We start from the raw sequence: 22,602 nt of genomic DNA on the forward strand, positions 1-22,602 counted from the left end.
TGTGACGTGTTTGTGTTCTTTCATATCTCTTAGAGCAGAGGGCTCAGACCATAAATAAGAGGGCCAGTATGGTGGCCCGTAATCATGGGAGGAGCCCGGAGGGTATTTAAGCAGACCACCCACAACGGTCTGTGTCGGTTCCAGTGCAAGGTACCCACCCATTTCCCTTCTCAGAGTACTTCTCTTAAAACACGTTTCTCTACAGAAACATCCATTTACTTTCTTAAGGTATGCGGCCTTCTCTTGGCATATCGCCCAGCAGACCAGGGCTCACCGCCCAGCTCTCCAGGGCTTACCTTACAGCAGACCAAGGGCACAATTCAGGTCTATTTTATGTTGTTAGTCTTGTGACGTGTTTATGTGTTCTTTCATATCTCTTAGAGCAGAGGGCTCTGACTATATATATTATATATATATATATATATATATATATATATATATATATATATATATATATTTTTTTTCTTATTAACAATTTATATAGCGCCAACAGTTTACGCAGCGCTTTACAATGTATGGGGAGACAACACAATTACAGTACAATACAAAAGGTACAGGAGGTCCCTGCTCATAGAGCTTACATTCTAAAGGGAGGGGGTGGTGGTACAAAAGGTAATAGCTGCAGAGAATCTCTCTCTCTCTCCCCCTCTCCCTCTCTCCCTTGCACAGTCTATTGCAATGCATGCTTCCAGTCCCCCCTTGCTTGATTATCCATTTCCTGCTCATTGATCATGTCTTTTTATTATTATTTTGCCACCAAAAGTTTCATAAAGTTGATTAGATTAGTGGGGGTGCTGCCTCTTGATGATCTCTTTACCTCTTCCCAGGCGGGACGGTGGACTGAGCAGCCTTCCTTTGAGTGACGTCAGCACAAGATCAAAGTGAAAGTGTCCATCGCGCTGGAAGCTGTGGCGTGATCGACTGCGCCACAAAGCAAATTTTTTGCAGCAAATCAAGCGCTGTGTCTGCAATCTCGTGATTGCATAGACGTGGCGCTTCCCATATTGCACTGCGCCCAGCGCCAGGACAGTGCACATAAGGACCTATTTTTTTATTTTTATCTTTTTCTTAAAGGGACATGGTTTTTTTGACTACCAGGGAAGGGGGGGGCGGCGCCCCTATGGACGGGCCGCCACTGGATGACTGCACTCTGTACCTATCGCTCTTGAACCCTTGTACTCTGTACATAATGCACTTCAGAACCATGCACTGTGTCTAACACTCTTCTGCACTCTTCACATAACACACTCCAAAACCCTGCACCCGATATATAACTTCAGAACCCTGCACTCTGTGTGTAACACTCCAGAACATATGCAAAAGGCACTCCAGAAACCTGGAGTCTGTACCTAGTGCTCTCCTGAGCCCTCTACTATGTACGTAAAGCACTCCAGAAACCTGCTCCCTTTACATAGCACACTCCTGAACCATGCACTCTGTACATAACGCACTCCTGAATCCTTTTTAAACTTTTTGTAATGCACACTTTCATAGTTTATGCAAAACCATTTTATAATTGAAGCTTTTTATTCTTATTTTTTTTAATGATTGTACTGGGGTTTGTATGTATCAGTGAGACTCTTTCTTTTTGCCGCAGTGCACGTAGTGTGCCGTCAGTTACTTCCTCCCTCAAGTGTCGCTCATTCTGAAGTTCAAATGTGGGGAGGTATGGTTACTGGAGTATCCCACAGCTTCCCTCTACCCCTATTTAAGTTTGATCAGCAATATATCTGCAAAAAAAAAAAAAAACACTGAGACTGTTCATTGAGTCAAAGTATTGACTTTTGGTGTGCCTGGCTGTGCATAGCCTTTAGGAAAGGACCTTGGAACCATTCAGCGGGCCCTTTTCAGGGTGAGTGCTACATACAGTGCAGGTCAGTCAAGTCTGTAGTTCACCTCCAGCTGGGTATGTCAGCCCCATATTGTCACAATATATTCACTAAAGTATGCTATATGCAAAAAAGCCTTTAGCATTTTGCAGTAGAGACTGGCCAGAGAAGGATCACTTTGAAGCAGCTGGTCAGCTTAAACATCTCTTGCAATATACATGAACCAAAATTCCTGTTTGCTAGAGAAATGTAAGGATATGTAGCAGTGTGCAAAGGGTAAAATCAGAGTGACTACTGTGACACCCTTACAAGCCGTGTTAATTTCGTTAATGAAAATATTAACACTATTTTAGTTGACTAAAATAAGACTAAAACGAACACAATTCAGATGACTAAAATGCGACTAAAACTAAAATGGCATTTTAGTCAAAAGATTATGACTGAAACTAAATCCAGATTTGATATTAACACTGGTTATATATCACAGCGGCTAAATCTGTTCTGTAGTGCATGTTCAAGTCTTAATTTCATAAATAATAGCATGTTATTATATTTTTTACTCCAGGAGTATATAATGAGTTTAGAAATTTTAGAGAAATGCTTAAATAATGCGTTACAATTTAACTAAACCCATTCGCTTTTAGTCTCCTAAAATTATTTTATTAGACTTAACTGTGCTGGGAGATTTTAGGTGACTACAATAAGACTAAAACTAAAACAATTCAGATGGTTAAAATATGACTAAAATTACTAAAATATCACTTTAGATTTAGTCAAAGACTATGACTAAAACTAAATTGAGATTTTTACGTCAAAATTAAAGCCGGGCCTCTTCCCGACAACCCTGGCCGTTGGTTGTCGGGGTTTGCAGGCGGGGGGCTTATGGGAATCCGGGAGCCCCCTTTAATAAGGGGGTTCCCCAGATCCTGGCCCCCCCACCCTATGTGAATGAGTATGGGGTACAATGTACCCCTACCCATTCACCTGTGAAAAAAAAATGTACAAAAAAAACACAACACACAAGGGTTAAAATAGTTTATTGCACAGCTCTGGGGGTCTTCCGTCTTCGGGGGTCTTCTCGCCGGACTCCTCCACTACCTTCTACTAGCTCTTTTACTAGCGGAGGAGCCCGGCTTTCTTCTTCACCGCCACCCTCTTCTTCCGGTGTCCCGGCAAGAAGAACCGAAGAGGGGGACAAGACCCCCGAAGTCGGAAGAAGAGGGCAGCGGCAAAGAAGAAAGCCGGGCTCCTCCGCTAGTAAAAGAGCTAGCAGAAGATAGTGGAGTCCGGCGAGAAGACCCCCCGAAGACGGAAGACCCCTGGAGATGTGCAATAAACAATTTTAACCCTTGTGTGTTGTGTTTTTTTTCGGACATTTTTTTTTCACAGGTGAATGGGTAGGGGTACATTGTACCCCATGCTCATTCACATAGGGTGGGGGGCAGGGATCTGGGGGCCCCCTTATTAAAGGGGGCTCCCGGATTCCGATAAGCCCCCTGCCTGCAGACCCCGACAACCAATGGCCAGGGTTGTCGGGAAGAGGCCCTTGTCCTCATCAACATGGGGACAAGGCGCTTTGGGGTGGGGGGCGCGGCCCCCCTTCCCCAAGGCACCCCCCATGTTGAGGGCACATGGCCTGGTACGGCTCAGGAGGGGGGGGGCGCTCGCTCGTCCCCACCCCCTTTTCTGGCCGGCCGGGTAGCGTGCTCGGATAAGGGTCTGGTATGGATCTGGGGGGGACCCCCATGCTGTTTTTTCAGCATAGGGGGTTCCCCTTAGAATCCATACCAGACCTAAGGGCCTGGTATGCTCTTGGAGGGGGAACCCACGCCAATTTTCTTAAATAAATTTGCCGTGGAGTTCCCTCTTGAGAGCTGATAATTCTGTCAGTCGCCTCTGTATAGACGAAGATCCGACTTGGAGGCGACCTCCATTGAAATCAATGGGTACCAGTCGCCTACAAGTCGGATTGAAATAGTACAGGAACCTTTTCTGAAGTCGGAGCGACTTCAGTAGTGTGCATTAAGACTGCTCTCATTCATTTACATTGATTTTTACACGTTGTCCGACCTGAGGTGACTAGGGGCGACCTGAAGTCGGATCTGAGTCGCCCCTGTGTGAACTGGCTCTTGGAGTATTCATTTTTAATGGGCACCTCAAGTGCGGGTAGCAGATATGTGTATTGACACGCAGCAAACACTTTACAAATGCACCAAAACACACAGTGAAAACACGTGCCATGCTCCAAAAAACACTCTGGCCAAACCACATTACCTGTACTGGACAATTCTTCCATTCTTGTAGTGACTTGTTCTGTAACACTTATGGGGTCTTCATGAATTTCTTTAAAAAAAATTAAAACGATTGATAAATGTGTTAGAATTTCATATATAGGAAAAGGCTGGAGCCACACATTGACATTTTATTTTACAGTGGGAAGTCACTCTGACTACTACACCCTCTGTCAGGACAAAGGAGTGCAAATATATACTTTAACCCCATGTCTTTCTTATCAATAATCCAGTGATATACTGTAATCTTTATATTATAGAGGCTTTAAAATCATTTGGAATGAGAAGTTAAATGTGACACTTACTGTTTATCTGCACATTAATGTTTCCTGACAAGTCATTGAACAATCCAGGGATCTCCACCCGACAGCAGTACATTCCTTCATCTTCCTCAGTCACATTAGTGATGGTCAGTGACACGTTCCCCTGTGTTATGTCCCCTGAGAAGGAGTATTTGTCAGATTTTCTCTGGGTCACTTTGCTGCCATCAGTCGTGATGATAACATTATTACAGGAAGATAATGGGCATTGGCCTCGTCCCCAACACATGTAGTGTGAGTCTTTATGAACATTATAATAACAGGGCACAGTTATTGTATCTCCTACTGATCCTCTCACATGTTCTGCTCTTCCTGACCAAACTGCTGAGAAAACAAAGAGATATCAGTATTTGATTACAAATGAGCTGTTTATAAGCTGCATCTGGCAGTTTAAACCCCAAAAAATACAAAAACAAACTGAATATATTGCAGTCCGCCAAGGGTAGACACATTCCAACCTGTGTGATGACCATACCTCCTTCCATAGATACAGTGAAGCAAAAAGTTTAGGGACAGGAAGCATGTTACTGGAAGGATCACCAGGTGAAAATAAATGGGGGAAAAAAAACAGAAAACGAATGCAGTCATCTCATCTAAGGACTGGTAAGCTGCAATATATTATATATTTGACTTTGGGTTTAGATACTATTTAACATGATTGAATACTATATTTTATGTGATGGTTTACAATAGGTATTCCATGGTGCTGTCATGCTAAAATTAACAATTTCGGAGGACAGATTGCAGCATTGTAAACGAAGAAGAGGAAATGAGAGCTGAAACCATACTCCAAAATAAAAAAAAAGTACCTTTTTATTGAGGAAAAAAAAAAAAAAAAAAGTCACCTCACTCAACCTATCAATTGTTAGAATCCTATTTCCCAGAAGATTATTTCTATCTATATGCAAATGGCCATGAAGACAAATATAAAGGTTACCCATAGCAACTCAAAATCACAATGTAAGCATGTCATAACCAGAGCACATGTGGTATAGAACCAAGTATGCACAACAACTTCCAATAAAGTATGCTTGTGAACTCATGCACACAATCCACTAGTCCTAACCTTGAATAACAGGTATGGATAAAGTCCATCTCTGGATAGATACACAACCTTCACATATAGGTGTGCACAGCCTATTAAATTAGGGTGTGCACCCCAAAGCTCAAACACACACACATGCGTGTGTGTGTGTGTGTGTGTGTAATAAATATATATAATTTATTACACACACACACACACAGTAAACATGTAAATGAAAATGTATTAAAACATGGATGGTGTCAGAAGAGCAGGGTATGGTGTCAGTAGAGCTGTGGATGTGTCAGTAGGGCAAAGATTGATATCCTTAGGACAGTGGATGGTGTCAGTAGGGCGGTTTACTTTGCCAAAAGGGCAGAGGAAGGTGTCAGTAGAACAGTGAATGATGTTAGTAGTTTTAATTTTATTATCTTTTTATTTATTTTTTTGCTATATATATATATATATATAATTTTTTTTTTTTTTTAGGGGCTCTGTTGGGGGACTTTAATGAAATATTGGGGGTCTAAACAAAGAAAGGAACTGAGAACAAAGATTCCTCAGTCCCTTTCTCTGTAGCCTCAGCTTCACTGGACAGTGAATGATTAGAAAGTGCTCTGTGCTGAGCAGCTTCCTGTTCGTTCACAAACATAGTTTACTATGCTTCAGTTATGAATGGTACTGATCACTCACTGTATTCAATCGCTCACTTCATTCAGAAAAGGAAGGGGATGGTAAAAGCCCCTTCCCTGCTCTACATCCTCAAACAATCCCCTGCAGCAGAAAGAGGCACAGGGACAGGAAGGGTGGCAGGAGCAGCATATATTGGTACTGATCCCCTGTATTTACCTCCAGTGGCAGCTGAATGCCGACAGGAGGAAGAGGAGGAGAAGCCTCCTTTCAGTTAGTTCAGGAGGAAAATATACAGATTTCCTGTAAATGCCACCCCCACCACGCCTTCTGTCCAGTTTTTTTTTTAAAAAGCACACACATGCATAATAAAACCTTCTCCAACAGTGCTTTTAGCTCGTTCACATCAAATTACAATTATCAATATCCCTAAAGAGTATGTAAACCCAACATTTCATATTCCTCATATGTGCCTGCTGTACCATGTACTTGTATGGAAAAGTATGGTGTTCTCTTTGTGTGCAATTTCTAGTGTTCCTGCCAGCCCCTCTGCTTTCTTATTAAAACTGACTACACTAGGCATGAGAGCACTATGTGGTCAGTTCCCTAGTTGTGTTGGGAACTCGGGCTGCTCTCCTCCAATGATCAGACTTGCCCTGACACGCCCACCACCCCCCCAAAAAAAAAAATCACTGGGAAGATGAGTGTACTGCTGTTTTTCCTCCCCCAGATCTGTTCTCAGCTGCATATGGAGCTAAGACGGCATGTGATGACTTATTAAACATGAAAAAAGTTATTAATAATGTTTTCTTATATGTAGACACAAATATTTTACCTTTCATTTCAGTTTTAAACTGAACGAATTGTTTGACAAGGCAAGGGTTTACATATACTTTAATCCAGGGGTAGGCAACCTTGGCCCTCCAGCTGCGGTGAAACTACAAGCCCCATCAGACATTGCAAGACCCCGACAGTCACAGGCATGACTCCTAGAGGCAGAGGCATGATGGGATTTGTAGTTTCACCACAGCTGGAGTGCCGAGGTTGCCTACCCCTTCTTTAATCAAACAATGTCTAGTAAGGTAAACAGCACCCCTGTCCCCCCAAAAAAAAGTGTGAGGGAAGAACAATTATAACCATATTCATGTCCTACACCATAATGTTTTTCATAACTAATTACCTACATACACTTCAAGAATAATACAAATAAAATACATTTATGCAATATCACCAAAATTTTTTTCATTGTAATCAAAATATACAGTACTGCGCTAAAGTTTTAAGCAGGTGTGAAGAAAAGTTGTAAAGTTAGAATGCTTTCAAAAATATACTATATATTTTAACCACTTAAGCCCCTGAGAATTTGGCTGGCCAAAGACCAGAGTATTTTTTTGCGATTCAGTACTGCGTTGCTTTAACTGACAATTGCGTGGGCACGCGATGTGGCTCCCAAACAAAATTGACATCCTTGTTTCCCCACAAATAGAGCTTTCTTTTGGTGGTATTTGATCACCTCTGCGGTTTTTATTTTTTTGCGCTATAAACAAAAAACGAGCGACAGTTTTGAAAAAAAAGCATTATTTTTTACTTTTTGCTATAATAAATCTCCCCAAAAAAATATATATAAAACATTTTTTTCCCTCGTTTAGGGCGATACGTATTCTTCCACATATTTTTGGTTTAAAAAATCATAAGTATTTATTGAATGGTTTGCGAAAAAGTTATAGTATCTACAAAATGGGGGATAGTTTTATGGCATTTTTATAATTTTTTTTTTTTTTTAACTAGTAATGGCGGCAATCAGAGTGTTTTTTATTGTGACTGCGACATTAAGGCGAACACATTGGTCACCAAAATAGCGCCAAAAGTGTCCATTCACATCTATACAGGGGTCAATGAGATTAAAAATGCACCGATTCCTGTGTAAATGTGATTGGCAGTGAAGGGGTTAACACTAGGTGGCGCTGTAGGGGTTAAGTGTGCCCTAGGGAGTGATTCTAACTGAGGGGGGCTGGGCTGTGTGTAACACATCACTGATTAACGCTCCCAATCACAGGGAGCGCTGATCAGTGTCATTATTGCTTGCTTCCTCTGAGGTGATCGTGGGCATGCCCGTTGACATCGAGTCCGCGTGACCCGCTGTCGGACTCACTGACCTCACGGCGGGCACGCGCGTGCCCACTAGCCAAGCCTCGTGATTTCACACAGTGGAGCCAGCCTGCCGCAGTAAACTGCGGTGGCTGGTCCGCAAGCGGTTAATTATTTTTATCAATTTACAAAATGCAAAGGGAGCGAACAAGAAAAATCTAAACCAAATCAATATTTGGTATGACTACCCTTTGATTTCAAACCAGCATTAGTTCTTCTAGGTACACACAGTGCTTGTGCATACAGATTTTTAAGGAACTCGGAAATACAGGCAGATACTTATCCATCATGCTATACACTCAGGGAAGCATGTGATTAGCCCCAAATTTATGGGCCAATAACCCCAAACATACAGCCAATGTCATTAATAAACAGGGTCCTCTAATTCCCCTGTATTGAATTGTATTGCTCTGCGCAAACTGTTGGTGCTATATATAGTTGTTACATAGTTGGTGAGATTGAAAAAAGACACGTTAATAGTACATTGTATACCGCTGTATGTTGTGGTCATTTAGGTGCCCATCTAATAGTTTTTTTTTTTTTTTTTAATTATTGATGCTCCCCACTGAAACCACTGCTTGTGGAAGAAAATTCCACATCCTTCCCGCTCTTACATTAAAGAACCCTCTACGCAGTTTAAGGTTAAACTGCTTCTCTTCTAATTTTAGTGTCTTATTAAATTCCCTTTTCTCCCTATTGTGGGGGTACCAGTACAGTATTTGTCTATTCTCCAGAGAGAAGTTCAATGCTTTCAGTCTTTCCCCAAAGCTGAGATCCTCTAGTCCCTTTATTAGCTGTGTTTCTCTTCTCTGGACCCTCTCCAGTTCCAGAATATCCCTCCTGATGACTGGTGCCCAGAACTGGACTGCATACTCCAGGTGCAGCAGAACCAGAGTCTTGAAGAGTCTGAGAATGATTGATTTATCTCTGGAGATAATCCCCTTTTTAATGCATGCCAATATTCTGTTAGCCTTGCTTGCAGCAGCCTGGCTGGGCCAATCCTCTACTAGGACCCCCAAGTCCTTTTCCATCCTAGATTCCCCTAGAGGTTCTCCCCCTAGTGAGTAAATTTCATTCATGTTTTTGGCACCCAAATGTATTATTTTACATTTTCCAACGTTAAACCTCATTTGCCATGTAGTTGGCCACCCCATTAATTTGTTTAGATCTTCTTTCACAGTTTCTACATCCTGCGTAGAAGTTATTGCCCTGCTTACCTTAGTATCGTCCATAAATACTGAGCTTGAGCCGTTTATCCCATACTCCAGATCATTTATGAATAAATTAAATAGCATTGGCCCCAGGACAAAACCTTACACCGGACCATTCCGAGCACTCCCCATTTATCAGTACCCTCTGGACTCCCCCCCCCCCCGTAGCCAGTTTTCAATCCATGTATTCACCCTTTGGTCTATGCCAACAGACCTTTGTGCAGTAAACATTTATGGGGAACTGTATCGAATGCAGATACAGGACTTCCTTTATCTAGATGGCAGCTCACCTCCTCATAGAAGGTTAATAGATTAGTCTGGCAAGAATGATTCTGCATGAATCCATGCTGATTACTGCTAATAATACCGTTTTAATTACTAAAATCTTGTAGATAGTCCCTCAGCATCTCCACCAAGAGATTACAAACTATTGATGTTAGGCTTACTGGCCTGTAGTTCCCAGGGATATATCTTGGCCCTTTTTTAAATATTGGTGCTACATTTTATCCCATTTAATATATTCTAGCAAGGAGTGCAGCTTAGGGAAGTTGGCGCTTTTGAAATTAATTTCTTTGTATTACCCTTGTGTTTCCTATTTGTTTGATTTATGCTGAAACTAATAGACCTGTGGTTGCAGTTTCCTAATTTGCCCTGTATTTCCAAATCCGCAATCAGGTCTGTATTGTTAGTAATCAGTAGGTCTAGTAACCCATGGTTTCTTGTTGGTGCATGTACCATCTGACCCATGAAATTGTCCTGCAAGACATTTAGGAAATGGGGAGACTTGGTCAAATGCACGGTTCGTTCCTCCCAATCTGCTTGGATAATTAAAGTCCCTCATTATAATGACACTTCCCATCCTTGCCACCATTCCTAACTGTAATAGGAGGTCCGCCTCCCCCTCCTCCCTATTATAAATCCTGAATAATAATAATTAAGAATTATCTTCAGTGTAAAGAAGAACAAAGAGTCCTGGAGGTGATGGTTTGGCCCTCACAGAGCCATGATCTCAACATCATTGAGTCTGCTTTTGTTCACACGAAGAGACAAAAGGATTTGAGGCAGCCTACATTCACAGAAGATCTGTGGTTAGTTCTCCAAGATGTTTGGAGCAACCTACCAGCCAAGTTCCTTCAAATACTGTGTGCACGTGTACCTAGAAGATTTGACACCATTTTGAAGGCAAAGAGTAGTCACAGCAAATATTGATGTTCGGTGGAGGATAATTTTATTCTCACCTTATTTTGTCTCTGTCTACACCGTGGGTGGTTCCAGCTGTTTCCCTGAACAAGGACTCTGTTTTTAACACTATGGACTCTTACTTTAAAATTTTGTGTTTTTAGCGCTGCATACATTCATGCTTTAAAATTTTATTTTTTAATACTTTCTTCAATATTTAAAGAGGAGCACACAGCGGGCCAGGGGAGAACAGGGGGGGGGGGAAGCAGAGGAGGAGGACACAGCGGCTGAGAGAGAATAGGGGGAGTGGAGGAGGAGAACGGGAGGAAGAGGACACAGAAAAGCCTGGGAGGATCAGTGTGGTGGGAGGGACAGCAGTAAGCACTGATAGCCACGGGTGGGAGAGGAGGAGAAACAGCTGTCATGCAGGGAGATCGGTTCTTACAGCTGTCCCTCCCACCGTACCGATCATCCCTGGCTGTGAACCAAGGAACAATCATCCATGTGTGCAGGACAGACAAATCTGTAGCAGAGATTCAGCATGAGAATGATCAGTTAGTGTAGTGATTGTGCCAGTGGCAGAATGGTAAAAAGCCTGCAGAACACTGTCAGATATTGGGGAAACATTACGGAACACTGCTAGAGATCACTGTTAGTTCAGACCCTTTACCAAACAACTAGCAAAAGTGTGGGTTAATATGGATACACATGTTGGAACAGTGGTGGAAGATGCACATGTCAATTCAGTATAGTGAGTGTAAGTGGGGTGTTGGTGAAGATTTATGTGCAGAATAATTGATAATTAGCAGTCAAGAGCTTGCTGGACACATGTCTGGAACCCATCTTGTTCCCTTAGTAACATAAACATACAGAAAGTAAATTACATCATAACTATGAAGTTTCACTACAAGGAACATTACAATATACAAGCAATAACTAGTGGCAGAACTATTATAACAGTATAAGATGAGAATGGTTGTTGCGCCTTTGTCAGTATAAACAGAATGCTAACATACAGTTGCATTGGGTGCACGGGGTGGGAGGTGCCCAGGCATGGTGTCCAGAGGAGGTGTGCATGCAGAGTGAAGGGGGTGTAGGCTAGTGGTTAGATGGGGTATGCAGGGGGGGAAGAGGGTACAGGTGATAATTGCTACAAGCAATATGTTATTGATTCCATTAGTGTGTTTAAAAATGCTTCTATGTTCATTCGGTCTTTACACCTATTTAAACCCTTTATATATTGTTGCTGGGAAAAAGAACAGACAATAATTTCTGCTTCACTACAATTGAAAAAAAGGAAACTAGGTGAACTGAAAGTGAAGCATGCTGTACTTAGGTCAGGTTAGATAAAATTTGATGAAGCCTGGTGTAGACGTTTCCTTTCTCCATTTAGGAAAAAAAGGTTAAAACTTGGATCAAGAAGCATAATACTCCAATAAGTCCAAGAAAGAAATGGATACAAATTGTCATCAGGAAATGGAAATATTAGTAATAATATTGTAGGCCTTGTAAACTGGGGGACAGGTAGCAGATACAAAGCTCCCTGGGATGAGCAGGTGCTCAGGCACAGATACCAAATCCAGTGATGTAGTGACAAACAGTACTGTGTTTATTTGTGTTATATACAAGTCCATATACAGGTGCTGTACAGTGTTCCAGAAAACAAAGGACAAAAATAGCAAAACACAAGCCTAGCGCTTGTCAGTCTCTACATAAACGGCTTAACCGCTTTTACCAACCTTTCTCTCTTCACAGACTGACTTTGTCTGTATGTCCCAGGCAGAGGGAAAAGGCTGTCTGCTCAGGTGAGCTTAAATTAGCCTGGGACAGAGGACCAAGACCCGAACTGGATCCTGGATCAGAGATTTCTGAATGTGTACGAGAGGAGCCTGGGAGATGTATAAACCCTGAAAAGAACTTTTCCTGGCTCTCTCTGGGACGCTCTGCTACAGCCTTTATACAATGTTAATTGCTTAGTAAAATTCAGTACTCACCATTCACATGAAGGAGATAGAAGCAAATGATGCAAAAAACAATCATTGCAGGTTCTCAGATGACCCCAGAGACGCTTATCGCTAAACCTCACTTTGTGTAGTCTGAACTCACTTTTTAGTATCTGCAGGTCTGATGCTTCCTGCGGACAAGCCCCCCTCCTACAAACATTGCATGACAAAATGTTCCAGATTACTTCTGCTAGTGGACCACAAAATACGAAGAAACTGAAACACAAGAGACCACTGACTTTGAATTCTCACCATCACTGAACTTCCATTATGACTAATATTGTCTTCTTTAAGAAAAATTAGATAGTCGGCTTCCTGCACAGATAAAACTTGTTAGATCACATTTCAAGGGATTTCTAAGAAAAGGGCATCCCTGGTATATTTTGACTCTTGGTAATATACTGGTGGGCCTCTCCTTTTCTGTTAAACCAAAAAAAAAGTGGGCCTGTTCCAGAATAAGAAAGGGGATATGAACATAGCTCCCAACTGTCCCTGATTTTGAGGGACTGTCCCTGATATGGAGCAATGTCCCTCTGTCCCTCTTTCCTCCTCATTTGTCCCTCATTTTGGTCTGATCTATATAGTTGTATATACAATGCACTATGTATCTTTCAAAAAAGCGTTTCCCAGTGCTAAACCTTTCATCCAAATTCTAAATTGCTGCATTTGTAAATTTTAATAGCCAATATAAAGGAATAGCAGTGGTAAAAAAAAAAGTCCTTGTGGATTTAATTAACCTCTCTATAGCGTGTACTTCTCTCAATTAAAAGCACTAAGGGCCAGTTCACATCAAATGCAGTCAGGGCCGGACTGGAAATAAAAACCAGCCCTGGAAAAAATTTCATACCAGCCCCACAGCATTATTATACCAGCCCAACAGCATAACGTCATTTTCTTGTTCATGAAAGGGAAAACCATACATTTTAAAGCACATTTGATGAAGAGAGTATTATATATAGATATGAAATCACATCGGGCTTTATATATATATATATATATATATATATATATATATATATATATATATATATATATATTTTTTTTTTGTAGTCAGGGTCTTCAAGCGGGAAATGCGATACTCCTAAGAACCAAGGCCTGAGGTGTGCCTTGGCCTAGCTGGTCAGTATGCCTGAGAAGAGGGCATACCCTGAATGTAAGAATAAGAACAAACTACTATGAGAATGTATGAAACTGGGGAATGGGTGGGTGGGGTGGGTGGGAACCCAGAAATCCTAACGACACTGGCCCTGACAGAGGAGGAGGTTTAAATAGCCCTCTCAGGCTCCTCCTACAAATACAGGCTGGCCTGCGGCCAGCCTTACAACTTGTAGTCAGAGTCTTCCAGTGGGAAATGCGATACTCCTAAGAACCAAGGCCTGAGGTGTGCCTTGGCCTAGCTGGTCAGTATGCCTGAGAAGAGGGCAAAAAGACACAAAATTTAGGTGAAGAAGGGAAGGTAATGAACCATCACGGATAAAGGTGTGCTACCGGACGGCAGCAGTACGTATCCAGCAAGTAACCGGAAAGTGTTCGTAGTGGCAAAAGAACACACCAACTCCTGACTTGGCGATGAGAAGGAACCCCCTATCGAACCTGTGACACTACCCTAAACCCAACTGAACATCCCCTGAAAGATTGAATTGAGACGGATGCCCGCGACACCCAGACCTGAAAATCAACTGCTTGTGAAATGAGAGGATACATGGAGGGGAAAGGAACAAGGCCTGACCCGAGGAACCCCTGCAAATGATGGCGAAATACCCCAATGAACACCAGTGAAATAGCCCAGAGACATACCCCCCCAAGAGGGTGAGTGGCAAAAAGACCACTAGCAGGAGTGCGAAAAGCTGGAAACCTGATGGATGTGACGGAGTAAGCGGATAAGGCCCATGCACCATGGCAATAATACTGTCAACCTGGAGAAACCATACCGGACGCAGGACTCAGGTCCCACCGGATACGATTGGGTCATGCTACAGCCTGAACCCAACAGCTGGGTCAGAATCCTGAACCAAGGAGGGCCAGACTCCCTCCCGGGGACTCAATACAACAGGACATCAACTGAAGAAAAATTAGCGACTGCTTCTGACCCAAGGGTGAGTCCAGTGGTGAAATGACATCAGCACCAATCAACTAGCCCCTAACAACGGCCGGGCTGAAGGAAGTGATAGCAAGCATGGATGATACCGGTACGGATGCCAAGACGGCCCAACCTGAAACACAAACTAGAGAAATGACAGACAACCAGACATGAGAACAACAATACCCCCCTGCCTAACTAAGAATGAAACATGAGCAGAAAAGTCAAGACCGTAAAAAACCTGACGGAAGGACCCCCCCACCCACATGTAAGTGGTAAGTGAGCCCGAGTAACCTGCAGTACAGAGACAGGAAATTAACTGAAAACTCAGGGTTAGTGTACCCATAGGCAATGGTGGGTAGTCATATGGATGTGGTGAATGAACATACAACGTATGACGTATGGTATACGGGCGAGAAGATTGTGGACAACAATCAATTAATAAACGAAACCTCAGCCCATATGGATCTATAGACGTGACAGATCCTGACGTGTGAGCCCTAGCTACCTGACCCAGGTACAAAAACATGACACAGACACGATGGGACATGACAATCAACAAAGACGAACGACTACCAGAGTATGCCATGAGTGAACGACGCCCCTCTGAGAAACTCTGAAACTGAACACCAAGTCTGAAATACAATGACAGTCATGCTGGCAGTAACACAAAGACAGAAAACGCTGAGACAGAAAACGCTGAGACAGAAACACACAACATGCCATGATGAAAAACGCCATGACAGAAAACGCTGAAACTTAATGCTGATGCAGAAACGAAGTGACAGAACCAGAGGCAAAACGCAATGACAGCAACAACCAAGACTGAAACGCTGAGGCATAAATGAAAATGCCAGAAATGCTATAACAGAAAACTGAGACGGCAACGCAACAGCAGAATCCTGGCCAGAAATGCAAAGCCCGAAAACACGCTGAGACTGAACACTGAGACAAAAATGCAAAGACAGAAATCCTGCCTGGTTCAGAACGCCATGACAGAAATCCTGGTTCAGAACGCCATGACAGAAATCCTGGTTCAGAACGCCATGACAGCAGTCCAGGGGCAGAACGCTATGACAGCAGTCCAGGGGCAGAACGCTATGACAGCAGTCCAGGGGCAGAACGCTATGACAGCAGTCCAGGGGCAGAACGCTATGACAGAAGTCCAGGGGCAGAACGCTATGACAGCAGTCCAGGGGGGCAGAACGCTATGACAGAAATGCTGAACTGAGCGCTGTGACAGAAATGCTGGACTGAGCGCTGTGACAGAAATGCTGGACTGAGCGCTGTGACAGAAAAGTCAGGTGGAGCTCAGGCGGGGGGAGACCCCTCACGTGGAGCTCAGGCGGGGGGAGACCCGCCACGTGGAGCTCAGGCGGGGGGAGACACGCCACGTGGAGCTCAGGCGGGGGGAGACCCGCCACGTGGAGCTCAGGCGGGGGGAGACCGGCCACGTGGAGCACAGGCAGGGGGTGAAACCCGCCACGTGGAGCACAGGCGGGGGGTGAGACCCGCCACGTAGAGCACAGGCGGAGGGTGAGACCCGACACATGGAGCACAGGCGGGGGGTGAGACCTGCCACGTGGAGCACAGGCGGGAGGGAGACCCGCCACGTGGAGCTCGGGCGGGGAGACCCGCCACGTGGAGCACAGGCGGGGGGGTGACCCGCCACGTGGAGCACAGGCGGGGGGTGACCCGCCACGTGGAGCTCAGAAGGGGGGGAGACCCACCACGTGGAGCTCAGGAGGGGGGGGGCGGATCCGTGGATGGATGGCCGGGCGAACGGCCACCCCCCCCCGCATGCAGTGGAGTCCAGCCACTGCTGAGGGGGCTGACTTGTTCCCCTAGCATTCCTCCAGGTTTGCAGGCTCCAGCGCTGAGTGGCTGGAGCTGCGATACATCATTCCCACGCATGCGCACAGGAATTCTCGATTCTGGCAAGCAACTCTAAAGTTCCTGCACAATACGCAGAGCTTTCAGAGCGCATGATCCGCTGACGTTAGAGGCTGCACGCAATCCTAAACGGTGCACGTTTAGGCCTGCCTGCCCCCTGTACAGTAAGGGCAGCAACTGACTCAAAAGGAAAACTTATCCCAGTGTGTAGGAACCACCTCCATTCGTCTGAAAGGCTTTCCCCAGTGTGAGCAAGCACCTATTCTGTCACCTTGTATCTTTCACCATTTCAACACCCACCACACATGTCAAATAGCAGAGACTAAAAATATTGAAGTATCACCGCCCTCTCAACCATTTTTAGTCCCGTCAAGATCTTGATCGTCAAGATCGTGGGTGAAGGACGGCCGATCACCCCCCCCCCCCCGGCGGGAATACCCCCTCCCATGAGCGCAGGGCGGCTACACACTGGCCACCCGGAGCTGAGGGGAGAACGTAAGGAGGAGGATGACTGCTCGCCCCCTTCCCCCTGCAGGAGAGCTGAGGGGAGACTGTGGGCGGCAGGCACGGCCAGGCTGGAACACGTGTGAGGGGAGAGGGGGAGCCGGCGGTGGCCGATCACCTCCCCCTCCCCCCCACCAGGAGAACCGGCCGGTACTCTGCACATGTGAGGGGGGAAGGGGAGCCGGCGACGGCCGATCACCTCCCCCCCTCCCGCCAGGAGAACCGGCGGGCGCTCTGCATGTGAGGGGAGAGGGGGAGACGGCGCCCGATCACCTCCCCCCCAGGAGAAACGGCGGGTGCACTGCATATGTGAGGGGGAGGGGGAGCCGGCGCGGCCGAATACCTCCCCCTCCCCCCCGCCAGGCGAAACGGCGGGTGCACTGCATATGCGAGGGGGAGGGGGAGCCGGCACGGCTGATCACCTCCCCCTCCCCCCCATGAGGAGAAACGGCGGGTGCTCCTGCGAGGGGAGAAGGGGAGCCGGCGGCGGCCGACTACCTCCACCTCCCCTCACCAGGAGGGCTGCAGGCTGTCCCCACAAAGCTGTGGGGAGATTAGAGCAGGATGGATAGAGATTTAGAGGAAGGATGGGCAGATGAACGCCCCCCCCCCCCCCCCCCGCATGAGCGCCGGGAAAAGCGGGTGGGCCGCACGCTGGCACCACGGCGCTGTGAGGAGATTAGTGAAAAAGGATGGATGGATGGGCGAACACCCCCCAGCATGAGCAGTGGCAAAAGCAGGCGGCTGAGGGGAGAAAGTAAGGGGGACATGCGGGAACATGCCGGTAGCATGGGGGGGCGGCAGCTGGAAGTGACGACCATCCACCCAGAAATCCTAACGACACTGGCCCTGACAGAGGAGGAGGTTTAAATAGCCCTCTCAGGCTCCTCCTACAAATACAGGCTGGCCTGCGGCCAGCCTTACAACATATATATATATATATATATATATATATATATAAAATAGGGAAAGGTAGTGCGCTCAACCTAAGATAACTTACAGAGAGGAAGTAATGTATCTAGGAAGCAGCCAGCATAAAAAAGTGTTCTCTGCACCAAAATTAGATAAATGAAAATGAAAATGCGGCGCTACCAAAAAAGTGCTAAATAAAAATGAGTGTATGGTAATCTCAAAATAAATGTGGATCAAAATGTTATTCACTAAATATAAATACAATGGAAAATAAATATATCAAAAATTCAAACAAATATGCGTGTATGCAAATATATGCAAAATTAGTGAATAAAAAATTGTGGAGAAATATTCAAACCCCTAAACAATCCACATAGACAATCCCAATCCAAACAAACATAATAAAATAACCATATGAAGAATAAAAAATAGTGAATATCGTGAAAAAATGAATATTTAGACATATGATGCAAACACGTGATAGTCCATAAATTTAAAGTGCATTAATGACTAATGCCATTGTAAAATTAATAAATAGAGTTCATGCAAAAGATGTGAAGAGGCGATTCCCACAAGTGATAGATCACTGCAAACTTCAGTGCTTAATGGGTGCACCACCTATTTCCCCCAGCCTCTCACCTCCAATATCTGGTATACAGGCACTGTGTACAAGGGGTAACTGCTGGCTTCTATTTCGTTCCCACTGCTTCACCGCTGATTAACTTTTCACTGTGAGGATAAATGTTACATGCCCTCCCAATAGCTCCAGGATATCCAGGCCATAAAGAGTGGAAAAACACAGAGGGCTCTCATGTGTAGTAACTTGGCTATTTTATTGAAAACAACAGTAAAATCCACACTTACATTTAAAATATCAGCAGAGTGTGCAGCAGACGCGGACTTCCGGTTTCGGCCGTAAACCGGAAGTGATGGGTCCGACACCGAATTCCTTCCCTGACGCGTTGCGTTACAGAACGTAACTTTTTCAAAGGGTGATAGCGTCTGCTGCACACTCTGCTGATATTTTAAATGTAAGTGTGGATTTTACTGTTGTTTTCAATAAAATAGCCAAGTTACTACACATGAGAGCCCTCTGTGTTTTTCCACTCTTTATGGCCTGGATATCCTGGAGCTATTGGGAGGGCATGTAACATTTATCCTCACAGTGAAAAGTTAATCAGCGGTGAAGCAGTGGGAACGAAATAGAAGCCAGCAGTTACCCCTTGTACACAGTGCCTGTATACCAGATATTGGAGGTGAGAGGCTGGGGGAAATAGGTGGTGCACCCATTAAGCACTGAAGTTTGCAGTGATCTATCACTTGTGGGAATCGCCTCTTCACATCTTTTGCATGAACTCTATTTATTAATTTTACAATGGCATTAGTCATTAATGCACTTTAAATTTATGGACTATCACGTGTTTGCATCATATGTCTAAATATTCATTTTTTCACGATATTCACTATTTTTTATTCTTCATATGGTTATTTTATTATGTTTGTTTGGATTGGGATTGTCTATGTGGATTGTTTAGGGGTTTGAATATTTCTCCACAATTTTTTATTCACTAATTTTGCATATATTTGCATACACGCATATTTGTTTGAATTTTTGATATATTTATTTTCCATTGTATTTATATTTAGTGAATAACATTTTGATCCACATTTATTTTGAGATTACCATACACTCATTTTTATTTAGCACTTTTTTGGTAGCGCCGCATTTTCATTTTCATTTATATATATATATATATATATATATATATATATATATATATGAATACACTAAGGTAAGGGGGGGTGGGTCACTAATATAAGGAGGAACCCCTTTATATCAGTGCCCCCTTACATTATCGTATTCACTCCCCCCTTACATCAGTGACCTCCTCTCAGGTGCACTGTGCAGGGCTCAGTCAGTCGGCTCCAGTTTGGTGGCTCTGGTTTTATCCTGTAGTCTCCTGCCCACAGTCCACACAAGTCTGACTTCTCCCATGACCCCCATCCCGGTGGCACTCCCACTCTTGACTCCTCTCCAAACTCCCTCAGAGACTGCAGACTAGGGATGAGCTCAGGCGTGTTCGCATGGAACACGTGCAGAGCCTGCCAGGAAGTCAGCGCAGCATGCGCTAATCACAGGCAGTGAGACATTGCCCGATCTCTGAAGCGGCACATCGGGGCAATGTCTCACTGCCTGTGATTAGCGCAGCGCTGCACCGACTTCCTGGCGGGCTCTGCATGTGTTCCATGTGAACACGCCTGAGCTCATCCTTACTGCAGACATGATACAGGAGATGGTCAGAGACTGCAGACTTGATGCAAGAGCTCAATGCAGCCTCACCAGTGCCCATAAAATGCCGCCTTACTGTCCCTATCAATGCAGCCTCACTGTGCCCACAAATGTGGTCTCACCATGCCCACCATTGCAGCCTCACTTTGCCCATCAATTCAGCCTCACTGTGTCCATCAAATGCAACTTTGCTGTGCCGTGAATGCAGCCTCACCGTGCCCACAAATGCAGCCTCACCGTGCCCACCATTGCAGCCTCACTGTGTCCATCGAATGCAGCTTTACTGTGCCGTTAATGCGGTCTCACTGTGCCCATCATTGCAGCCCCTCCTGTGCCCCATGTCCCAGTCTGCAGTCCCAGTCTGCAGTCCCTGTCTGTGGGAAGGTGTGTTGTTGATGCTCGGTATGGTACCTTGCATGCCAGCAGGATATCCATGATGGCCAGCAGCAGGCAGGGTCTGTTCTCGTTTTGGATGGGGACAGTGCTCCTTCTAGAGGATCTGTTTGCTGTGAGATGGAGTGGTCTCTGGCCACCTGCACCTTAAGCTGTCCTCATTTTCCGGCCCAGTCAGCCTGTCCTCTGGTCCTGGGCAAGTGGAGAGCACTGGGTGGGAGCTGGAGAGAAGGGGGAGCAGAGAGTACTGGTGGGGTTGGAGAACACATGGGTGGGGGCAAAGAGCAGGGGGAAGTGGAGATCACAGGGGTGGGGAGCGGAGAGCACTGGGGGGGGGAACTTGGGAGCACTAGGGGGGCAAAAAAGAACAGGAGTGGAGAGCACGGTAGGCTGAGAGCACTGGGGGGGGGGGGGGGGCTAAGAGTGTGGGATGGTGAAGAGCACTGGGAGGGGGCAGAAAAACTGGGGTGGAGAGCACAGGGGCTGGAGAGTACTGAGGGGGTACAAATAGCAGGGGGGAGTGGAGAACAATGGTGGGGAGCTTGAGAGCACCAGTGGGGGCCAGAAAGAACAGGGGTGGAAAGCACAGGGGACTGGAGAGCACTATGGGGGGTGGAGAGCACTGGCAGGGTTGCAGAGCACATGGGTGGGGGTAAAATGCAGGGGGGAGTGGAGAGTACAGGGGTGGGGAGTGGAGAGTTCTGGGGGGGGGAGCCAAAAAGAACAGGGATGGAGAGCACGGGGTAGAGAGCACTGGGGGGCTGGAGAGCGATGGGTGGAGCTTGAGAGGACCAGAAGGCCAGAAAGAACAGGGGTGGGGAGAATGGGGGGCTGGAGAGCACTGGTGTGGGGGCTGGAGAGTGATGAGGAGAACTGGGGAGTACTGGGGGGGAGAAAGAACAGGGGGGAGAGCACTGGGGGAAGTGGAGAACGCTGGGGGGGGGGAAGGAACAGGGGAGGGGAGCACTGGGGGGAGTGGAGAGCACTGTGGGGGGGGGGGACAGGGGGGAGAGCGCTGGGGAGGAGCACTGGCGGAGTGGAGAACACTAAGGGGAAAGAACAGGGGGGGAGAGCACTGGGGGAAAAGAACAGGGGGGAGCACTGGGGGGAAAGAACAGGGGGGGGCACTGGGGGGAGTGGAGAGCACTGGGGGGAAAGAACAGGGGTGGAGAGCACTGGGGGGAGACCAGGGGGGAGAGCACTGGGGGGAGTGGAGATCACTGGGGGGAAGAATGGCTGGGAGAGCACTGGGGGGAGTGGACAGCACTAGGGGGAAGAACGGGGGGGAGAGCACGGAGGGGACAGGGGGAGAGAGCACTGGGGGGAGTGGAGAGCACTGGGGGGGGGAAGAACAGGGGTGGAGAGCACTGGGGGGAAGAACAGGGGGGGAGTGGAGAGCACTGGGGGAGGACAGGGGGAGAGAGCACTGGGGGGAGTGGAGAGCACTGGGGGGGAAAGAACAGGGGTGGAGAGCACTGGGGGGGAAGAACAGGGGGGAGTGGAGAGCACTGGGGAGAGCACTGGGGGGTGAAACAGGGGGAGAGAGCACTGGGAGGAGTGGAGAGCACTGGGGGGGAAAGAACAGGGGGGAGAGCACTGGGGGGATTGGAGAGCACTGGGGGGAAAGAACAGGGGTGGAGATCACCTGGGGGGAAACAGGGGGAGAGAGCACAGGGGGCAGTGGAGAGCACTGGGGGGTGAACAGGGGGGAGAGCACTGGGGGTGGGGGGCGAGCACTGGGGTGGGAGAACAGGGGGGAGAGCACTGGGGGGAGTGGAGAGCACTGGGGGGTGGGGGGGAGCATGGGGGGCCGGGGGGTGAGCACTGGGGGAGGAGAACAGGAGGGAGAGCACTGGGGGGAGGGGAGAGCACTGAGGGGCGGGGGAGAGCACTGGGGG

At 46.4% G+C, this 22,602-nt stretch overlaps 1 protein-coding gene across 3 annotated transcripts in view; it reads right to left on the minus strand.

The window, feature by feature from the left end:
- The window catches only part of LOC143960633 (T-cell immunoglobulin and mucin domain-containing protein 4-like), a 117,975-nt gene extending 105,163 nt beyond the window's left edge, over window positions 1–12,812 (minus strand). The window contains exons 1-3 of one of the 3 annotated variants that reach the window (XM_077469409.1): window positions 12,624–12,782; window positions 4,426–4,764; window positions 4,104–4,172 (exon numbers count right to left, since the gene is read on the minus strand). In XM_077469409.1, coding sequence (XP_077325535.1) covers window positions 4,104–4,172; window positions 4,426–4,764; window positions 12,624–12,669 — 454 coding nt within the window. In that variant the 5' untranslated portion in view covers window positions 12,670–12,782. Of the gene's footprint in view, window positions 1–4,103; window positions 4,173–4,425; window positions 4,765–12,623 lie in introns of all 3 variants that reach the window. The other 2 variants (XM_077469410.1, XM_077469411.1) reach the window with 2 other exon arrangements.
- Window positions 12,813–22,602: the final 9,790 nt, after the last annotated feature.

The sequence above is a fragment of the Lithobates pipiens genome, unplaced genomic scaffold (assembly GCF_037356315.1).
Source record: "Lithobates pipiens isolate NorthernLeopardFrog02 unplaced genomic scaffold, aLitPip1_a1.2 Scaffold_8, whole genome shotgun sequence".
NCBI lineage: Eukaryota > Metazoa > Chordata > Amphibia > Anura > Ranidae > Lithobates > Lithobates pipiens.